At 41.5% G+C, this 10,034-nt stretch overlaps 1 protein-coding gene across 4 annotated transcripts in view; it reads right to left on the bottom strand.

Annotated features, from left to right (window-relative positions):
- The window catches only part of APP (amyloid beta precursor protein), a 311,674-nt gene that overhangs the window by 94,660 nt on the left and 206,980 nt on the right, over positions 1 to 10,034 (bottom strand). For all 4 annotated transcript variants that reach the window (XM_089659528.1, XM_089659529.1, XM_089659531.1 and 1 more), the window contains exon 5: positions 9,722 to 9,912. In XM_089659528.1, coding sequence (XP_089515654.1) covers positions 9,722 to 9,912 — 191 coding nt within the window. The remainder of the gene's footprint in view (positions 1 to 9,721; positions 9,913 to 10,034) is intronic.

The raw sequence follows: 10,034 nt of genomic DNA, 5'->3' as shown, positions 1-10,034 counted from the left end.
AAAAAAAACCTCTTTACTGCGGCCATCACCTCAATGCAACACTGAAGAGCAATAAAACAAGCTGTGCCGATTGATGTTTGGTGTGGCTGCCTCTGAGGGGCTGCTGTACAGGCATCCATGTTGCACCTGCAATGAATTGTGTGTCGACGTGCAGCTGGAGGGCTGACAGTCATGTGCTTCGTCATTGCGCAACCTGCTCACTAATTATCGGTAAGCCGCGAGGCAAATCAAAAGCTCATTCACTTGAACGGTCCATTACAAGCCTTAGTGATTAGCAAATATTTCTTCCTGGGGCTGCTGGAGGATGGAAAAAGCAGCACAGGATGGGTAGCAGTAAACATTCAGAATCAATGAAGAAACTTCATCTTTTACCTTGTTATTTGTATAATAAAAAGTGCTAGCGCTAACACGTATGTATATTTTGTTGCAGTTGAGCAGATATAAAAGATACAAATTAGTGCAGCTCTGTATTTACTAATACATCATTCTTTATGCAAGCAGTGTACTGTAAAGGACCTGAGTGCATATGTGTTAAAAAGGAACATGCTGAGAGGAGGGGAGAGCAGAGTGCCAGAGATTAGCTCATCAGTCTGTTGCGGCTTCTTCTTTTACTGTCCAGTCACAGGCTGGGGAGAAACTGGCACTTAAAACGCTTTCCCACCACCCTATAGCAGAAACAGTGACAGGGGAGAGACCTGTGTGTAAACACAGGTCTCTCTCCTGCCAGCAATAACATGCTGCCGTGTATTTCTTTGCACAGCATGTTTCCCTAGTAAAACACACACAGCACATACAGTAAACTGCACACAGCACACAGTTAACCCTTTGATCGCCCCAGATGGTAACCCCTTCCTGCCCAGTGTCATCAGTACAGTGTCAGTGCTTTTTTGTATTAGCACTGATTACTGTATTAGTGTCATTGGGATGTCAGTGGCAGTTAGTTCCCACCCAGTGTCAGAATGCCCGTCGCAGTCCTGTTATATGTCACTGATCGCCACCATTATTAGTATAGAAAATTTTTTTAGAAAAATAAATAATTCCACTATATATACCACCATCTGTAGACTCTATAACTTTCATGTAAACCAATTAATTTACATGTATTGGGATTGTAAGCCCCAAGGAGCAGGGCCCTCCTATCCCTCTTGTATTGAACTGTATTGTCTCCCGTTATATTGTAAAGCGCTGAGCAAACGGTTGGTGCTATATAAATCCTGTATAATAATAATTTTTTTTTAGCAAAGATGTAGCAGAATACATATTGGCCTAAATTTATGAAGAAATTCGATTTTAACATTTTTTTTTACTGGAGATGTTTTATAGCAGAGTCAAAAATATTGTTTTTTTAAAAAAAATGTTTCTTTTTTTTTTGATAGCGCAAAAAATAAACACTGCACAGGTGATCAAATACCACCAAAAGAAAGCTCTATTTGGGGAAAAAAAGGCCAATTTTTATTTATGTACAGCGTTGCATGACCGCGCAATTGTCAGTTAAAGTAACGCAGCGCCTTATTGCAAAAAAATGGCCTAGTCAGGAAGGGAGGTAAATCCTCTGGAGGGCAAGTGGTTAATGAAGAATTCTGGGCTAACCCTAACTAATCTTAAAAATACATCCTCCCCTCTCCTAACCTGTTTAAGCAAGATCAGCATACTTAACTATTTTCAGGCTGCTCCGGTCCGGTCACATGCACCCCCTTGTGTCAGCCAGCTTCAGGGGAGAAAAGAGAGCATATCAATGCCAACTGGGAAAGCCTGAAGGGGTGACATCCCCCATAGGTTTCAATGGCCCATCTGTTGTTGGTGCTCCCTCCTCTCCCCTGCAGCCATGCTGACTGACACAGGGGAGCTGGATCATGTAACTGGAGAGGCATAATAATAGGCAAGTAGATGCATCTTTCTTATACAAGTTAGTAAGCACAGGCATTCGGAGGGGGGAAGGGAGTATTTTTACGATTAGTTAGGGTTAGGCTGAAATTCTACTGTAAAGTGATACTATACACACTGTTTAATTTACATTGTCTCTTCTCTTCCTGTATATGGATGATGGCAGTGCAATTATTTTAATTAAAAAAAAATCTAAGTCCCTTTTTCTTAATGGATATACAGATGTGACACGACCCAGCTCTTTCTCAGCCTGTCTGTAGGGAAGGGAAACAGTGGCAGGAGGAGCTTCTAGCCCTATGTTATTGGTCACATGTTCAAAATAAAATAAAAGCCTATGGCATACAGAGGAATTATAAATAAATTATATCAATAAATTGTTTTAAATCATCACACAAATATATATTTTAAATCAAATCTTTATTATTTTTTTACAACATGGAGTATATTTCTGCCAGTCACAGGCTGTGTCATGCCCCTGCAGCCTGTGTCTTAGAATAACAGGGAGATGAAGCCTTCATCAATCAAGATGTAATATCCCAACCCTATTGTGCTTAGCTGGTTAGTGGCATGGATGAAGTGGGCTGTCATTTACTACTGTGTAAATAAATACACATTTACCTGCAAAAAGTGTGTCTTTATTTTAAAAAGGTGAACTTTTCCTTTAAGGTATGGTATTCTTTTTGAATGGACTGGCAGCAAATATTAATACTCAGAAAAACATACACTGCCACTTTTTCTTAATACAGTACACCACAATGCTCAGCATATGAACAGTGGCATTGGAGAGAAGGTAATGTACTTGGGTTGGGGGCACCATTGAGTGAACCAATTGTTTTGCTCTGCATGGGCAAAGCACATGTTCACATTAGGGAGGAATTAAAGCTTCCTGCACCATTATATTGGCATAAGTGCAATGCGCTACATTGACAAAGCAGAATGACCTATTTAGGTTTATCTATGCAATCCGTACAATTTTCTATTTCAGATGAAAACAGAAATGCAGGTCCTGCACCTGATTAACAAAAGGATTGTGGGAGTTTTCAATATAGTAAACTGCCGCAGATCCCCCCCCCCCCCCCAGATTGGACCGATGGTAACAGAGCAGTCAGTTCACGAGCCTCTCTCTGTACATGGGCAAAGCCTGCATATAAGCAGGGAAAGCGCTTTCCTTCCCTAAATCCCTGACTGCTAACCGTGGCAAATACAGGGCTAACAGCTAGTTATTGAAGACCTTTAAGCGCTTCTAAACCTCAGACAAGAATTATGAACAAAGCATATCCCTCTATAGTGTTTACTTGTCTCTATCCAGAGCACAATGTTTCATCTCTGTCTGTTGCCTCATTTCTCTGCTGTCTGCATTAGTCACTTCTAACAAGAGAAAAAAGGTGAAAGGGGAGGAACCTCCAGCACACAGCCTGTGATTGACAGCCTCAGCTCTGTTCCTGGGTGCTGAGTGAAAGGGGATGTGTCCCTTCCCTCCAGTCATTTCTCAGAGCTCTCCTCTCTGAGCTCTGCAGAGTGTAATTTCAGCTCTTCATCCCCTTTTTTCTGACATTTCAGACAAGCTTTATACATTCTGGGCTTTGAATAGATGCAGAGGAGAGAAGTCTGTGGATAATCAGGTACAACTTTGTAGTAGGATTTGTTTAATCTCTGTGCATCATCTGAGGCCCGTCACTTCACTGGGTATATGTAAATTTTAAATCTGTGATTTGCTCATGTACGGCAAAGCAACAAATTCATTTTACTGTAGACCACCAAAAATACATTTAAATGCCTTCTTTTCCCCAAGTGTCCCATTCTGTTGTCAGATGTGAAAGCAAAGCCCCGAGCAAGCTGGAAATCACTGGAGTCACATCCTATACAAGACAATGGACTAACCCTGTGACTGCACCGATAGGCCCAGGGCTGTCATACGGGTAAGTCACATGCTTTGCGATACCCCAAAGTACACAGTACTTCCTTTGGCTCCCATTAGTGAAGAGAGTAGCAGGGGAGCAGAGAATAACTACATACTGCTTGAGATAATGGGAGGACTAAAGCCAGCTTGTTGCCTGCCCTGAATGGTCAGGCTTGATTTAAAGAGGACACGTTCATTACCTTCTAATATTTTAATTACTGTAAGAGCGAAGAAGGAGTCTATGCCACTTACCTTCATAGTATTCTACTTGTTGCATACTTACCTAGCAGCTTAAGCAGTGCAGGGGAGCCTATCCCCACATAACCCGTTAGTTTGGTGAAATATATATTCTGCTAGACAAGGTCCTCTTATCCCAGACTAATTGAAATTATTCTCAAAGCATGAAGTAATTCAATTCCAAGTTGTCTGTGCTTGGAGCACTAGCAATTATTCTGCATGGCTGCCTGAACGCATGGACACATCATCACTGCTTCCTTTAAGAACAAAGCATTTCTCAAAACTAGACTATTCTGAAATAACTCATTATGTTGGAATAATAAAAAAAGCTACATTTACAGAAGTGTCCTTGTACAAACTGTAATCAGAGGTGAAGCACTGGCCACCCAAGGCACATATGAACTTTAAAGCAGAACATTGGCTTTCAATATGGTGGATATTTAAATCACCAATGTGCTAATGAGTATGTATTATTAATGTTTTCTTTATGCAGATTTCAAGGCAAATAAAGTAAAGCTGAGCTACCGGCAGATATACTATAAGCCCTGGTTCATACTTATGAGGTGCGGATTTTGCAGCGTTTTCAGTGCAAATTCCACACCGCATCACAATCACACCCAGTTCATCTGAACCGCTGCAGGTGTGTATGTTATCAACACCCCGAAAGCGGTCCACAAAACGCGGTGCAACGTGCAGAATCGGATAGCATAGGTGTGAATACCTATGTGATCCGAAGATAGTGCGGACCCAAAAAAGGGTCCTGCACGTTTTTGCTGCAGGTGCGGTGCGAATAGAGCCATACAAACTATATGGCTCCAACTGCACCACACACAAATCGCATGTGATTTGCACAGGAATGAGGTGCGGTTCCTGTGCGAATCACATGCGATATACCACACATATGTGAACCCAGGCTAATAGACACAAATGACTGCAGCTCTGTAATCATTAATAAATCATCAAATGTACATCTGATTAACAAGCAGTGTAACGAATCTGACCTGGTATCAGCTTCCTTGTACAGCAGAGCTGGAGTGTGAGGAAGAAGCAGTGCAAAGAGCCAATCGGTTCATATGCTGACAAGAAGCATGCTAATAGGAGGAGAGAACAGAGTAAAAGAGATGAGCTCATGATTGTGCTACTTCTCTTTTCACTGTCCAGTCACAGGCTGGACATTGGTCCAAGGCTACCTGGGTTCTGAGGAAGTGGGTTGAATGATGTGATATTGAAACTGAGGACATCTAGTGGCTACAGGGAACATTGCTGGATTTAAGGTGAATGTTGCCGCAAAGGCTGGTTTTGTAGTTTATCTTTTATTGGGCAATTAAATCTTATTTTTGTCTTGAGCTCTGTCTCAAAATAACTATTAAGCTACCTGCAGACCAAATTTGCCAAAAGATGTTTAATCCTTATCAGCTGCCCTTCACACACTGCCAGAGCACGTCATGCGCCATTACCTATTTCAGCTTCAGAAGTCACCTGCTCTTTAGACAAGGAATTAGCTGTGTGATGATGTTCATTTATAGGCCAATGAGAGAGCTGACACAGAAAGCTTTAACACTGAAGCAGGAAATGGTGGTGTCAGAGATTTGAATCACAAGCCTGGATACAAATAATTGTCAGTAATATTGTTCACATATACTGTATGTATTTAAACAGTATATTTAGCTATAACAGCACCAATCACTTAAACAGTTATTTGAAGTGTCCAGTCTATTCAAGAAATACCTTTTTTTGTTCACTTGCATGGTACCTGGAATTTTACTGTTCACAATTGTTATTGAGACACACCAGTTCTTGTGACTTCCCAACAAGGGTCTTAAACAGTATTTAAAGTGTTACTAAACCCACAACAGTATAATAAGTCTGTATATGCAGTAATGCATGCTTGTTATACTCACTGTGCAACCTAAGGGGGTAATCTGCATTGTGCAAAAAGTCTGTTTAATCCTGTCTTCTTGGATCCTTCTCTTCTTCTACTGTCCCCAATCCATCTGCTGATAGTACAGAGCTCTAGGAGTCACTCATGCTCAGTTTGACATGTATTGCTAGAGTTTTTTTTTTTTTTTTTCTTTGGGAGGGTGCATGTGATCAGCACAGGGCCAATCAGAACTGTCCAGAGGGTCAGGGGTCATGCAGCCTCATAGAACAGTCAGACCAGAATGAAAACTCCTCCTACAAGCTTTAATCAGCGCTCAGCTGGACACTGATAGAACTCAGAAGACTGCTATATACTGCTGATGAGAAAAAGGTATTTGGCAGCTTATATTTCTTAAAATTATTGCATTTCCATGTTGTGTGTAATGTGGGAGACCAGATAGAGAATATGCAGACCTTTACAACAAAAAAATAAATGTATTTCCCAACATCCACTCAACTTCTCTAGTCCCCTCTGCACTCATCTGCTGTGCTGAAAATCATCCACCACCCATGTGTCTCTGTAGCAGCATAATGGTGGCAATGGCACGAGACCACTGGCCAGTGCAGTCACATGACACTGTTAACCAATGAGGGCCTCTTCTTCTATCCTGGAGGCAAGTATAAGGTATAAATGTGGAATTGCCCTTTAAAGCTGAACTCCAGGTATGGCGATTTTTACATAGTTACATTGGGCCAGCTTGGGCCAATGTAAATGTGCATGTGTCATACCTGAGAGGGATCTCTGTTAAAGCTGGAAACCACTGTAGCAGGCAGAGCTACTACAGTAATCTCCACTGGCTTCCATGTCTTGTGCTGGGCAGCTGCCATGCTGCATTGTAAACACAGGAAGTCACTTGCTTGGCATGGGCACTGTAATTCAAGGCTGGACACAAAAATCAAGAGCAAGTCACACACACACAATACACAGGTACATTTAGCCAGCACTTACATCATTATTCTAAGCATGCGAGAGAAACACTACCAAGTGTATAGCTGCCCTGGCAAATCATGCAGAATTCACTCAGCACCCCAAGAAATAACAGAATCCAACTGTAGTGTTCTTGCACTGCCAAAACCTCCACTTTTATTATCAACACACAACACACAGGAGGATATATCTTATAGTCATCACAATCTGCATAATAACACACACCAATAGTAATGTGAGCATTACAGCATTAAATAGACATCTTTTGACAGCGTCACAGCATAGAATTAATACATTACCAAAGCTACGGGAAGAAGGAAATGAAAAGACCTCATCGAAACCATAGTGCACAGGAGACCGTGGAGAAGCCTGGAGCACGATCGACAGATGAATCCATGCAGCTTTGGCAAAAGTCCTAGCGTCAGAGCGTGCCCTTTTGCATGGAAGGGCTTCCTGTTCTCATCGTCTCCGGGCCTCTCTTAAATACCCTGGTTCGGTGTAATCTGGTAACAATCCTAAAATGGGCGCCTGGCCCATTCCAGGAAGCACTTACTCAAAAACACCAAAAGGTCCCATGAGGTAACAAGAGTCACACTTGGTCACTTTACCGGACAAACAACTTATATTATACCCCCCAATCCTAATGAAACATTTCTAACTACACACACAACTTCTTATCTACTCTTAACTTAAAGGTTTCTAACGTCTCAAGCAAGTAAACATTTTTAAATGCACAAACAAGTTCATAAACTATGCAAACAACTCTTATCTATTTTAAGCAATTCTAATGTCTTGTGACTCTGTAAGTTTTCCTTTAGTCTTAAGGAATGACATCTATGACATTCCCTGTGCTTCCGGCATATGGGCAGCAATGCTTTATTGTAAAAAATCCCAGAAGAAACAAAGGGTCCAAGGGCAGCACATTTCATAGGCATTACAGGCACCATTCACGGAACACTGCATTTTCTCAACGAATGCAAAGAGTTCTCTGGTTGGACAAGGTAGAAGTCACGACTTAACCACCTTACTGTCACAGGGATACCACAGGTATGGTACATACATACTTTCAGTGTTCAAGCTGGACCAATGTAACTATGTCAAAGTTTCCATACCTGAAATTCAGCTTTAATAGGCTACTATGACATTGCAAGGGCAGGTATTCAGGCATTAATAAAGTTCACCCCTTATTTTTGTCTTTAGAGCAGCAGTAATCAACTCAGAAATAGTGGGTCTCACGTGACTCACCTGACATTACTAAAGGCCCACACATAGCATTCAGTATTTGTAATACAGCAGAAGACTCTCAGAGACTCTGAATGTGCTATAGTGGTACTAAGCAATTCTGGCAGTCTGGGTGTGGTAGTGTAGTGTTTTCTCCAACCTCAACAGCACAGGATCCAGAAAAATGGGAAGGAAACAATTCCCAGGCTTTCCCTATATGTACATTGCCTACATCTTGAATCAAAGGTTGGGTAGCAGGGCTCTAGAGGATAGCAGGTTGCACAATACTGTAACAAGACCTGCTAGCTATAGTCCTGGAGATATAAAAAAACAAAACAAAAAAAAAAAAACAAAAAAACTTAGTGTTACTAAACCCAAGACCCTGCTTTCTCTCTATCTAGTCTCCAACAGTATAAACTACATGGAAGTGAAATTATTTTAGTAAATATAAACTGCTAAATACCTTTTCTCATCAGCAGTTAGAGCAGTCTTGTGACTTCTATCAGTGTACAGCAGAGCACTGGTTAAAGTTTGTAGGATGAGTTTTCCTTTCTCCCCTATGGGGCTGCAGGACTACTGACCTTCTGTCTGCACAGCACTGATTGGCCCTGTGCTGATCACATGCACTCTCCCAAGAAAAAAAAAACAAAACCTTTCTAGCAAAACACACCAAACTAAGCATGTGCAGAGTGGCTCCACACGATATGTTTTATCAGGAGATAAGAGGGGGACACTGGAAGAAGGGGAGGATCAAATAAGTCAGGATCAAACAGCATTTTTACACAATGCAGAGGATTAACCCCTTAGGTTCCACAGAGAATATATCAAGCATGCTTTACTGCATATACAGACTGATTTTACTGTTGTGGTTTTAATAACACTTTAAAGCAACTAAAGAACATGCTCTGTTCAGGTGAAATATATTTTCTATTTTGGGGTTCAATAATGGCTCCCGGAGAGATTACTACATCTTGAAATAGGCAAATTAAGTAAGACTGCAAGTTTGAATCACAGAAAAGATTAGTAGTCCCTTTTTTTCATGGTCACTTATTTGTTACAGTTACTTATATAGTGCTGCCAATTAATGCAGAGCTTTACATATACACACACACATATATATATTACGTTCACATCAGTCCCTAACCTTCAAGGTGTGTACAATCTAAGGTCCCTAACCCACATTCATACATACACATACTAGGGCCAATTTAAACAGGAGCCAATTAGCCTACCAGAATGTCTTTGGAGTATAGGAGGAAACCGGAGAAAACCCACACAGGCACAGGGAGAACATGCAAACTCCAAGCAGGTGGTGCCATAGTTGGGATTCGAACCAACGACCCTAGTACTGCCAGGCAGAAGTGCTAACCATTTAGCCACTGTGCTGCCCTGGGCAATAGTGCTCATGAAAAAGCTGTTTTAGGACTCCATTCATAGAGCAATTCCTGGCCATACATTGTCCAGATCAGCATGTTTGATAGAAGTCAGACATAAAAATGTCTTCCATTGCCAAAAGGCTTTGCTGTGCTTGATTGCAGATCCAAAGAAATGAGTTCTTTTGTACTGATCCCCAATTTACTATACCTGTAGCTGTGATAGCAGGACGCACACAAGCTTTGAGTAGCACTCACCTTCTATCTGCATAGTCAGCATCAGCACCACCCCACCACACGTCAGAGTCATCCTCGGCATCAGCAGAGTCGAAGTTGTCATTCTCCTCAGCAGCAGGACAGCACACGAACTCCACTCCTCGGAATTTGTCAATGCCACAAGGCAGGAGCATGCCATAGTCATGAAGACTCATGCTTCTCTCACTGCAAGACTAGAAAACACAAAACAACACTTTGTCATAATACATTGCCCCCTAGTTCATAATATTTCAAAATTACTTTCAGAAACACTCTTTACTCACACAATTACTTTCTGGATGCATTCCGGATACGT

Source organism: Staurois parvus, unplaced genomic scaffold, assembly GCF_062004578.1.
Source record: "Staurois parvus isolate SC_StPar_1 unplaced genomic scaffold, SC_StPar_1.0 ptg001162l, whole genome shotgun sequence".
NCBI lineage: Eukaryota > Metazoa > Chordata > Amphibia > Anura > Ranidae > Staurois > Staurois parvus.
The sequence above is the reverse complement of the archived record's forward strand: the minus strand, read 5'-3'. Positions and strand labels throughout refer to the sequence as shown.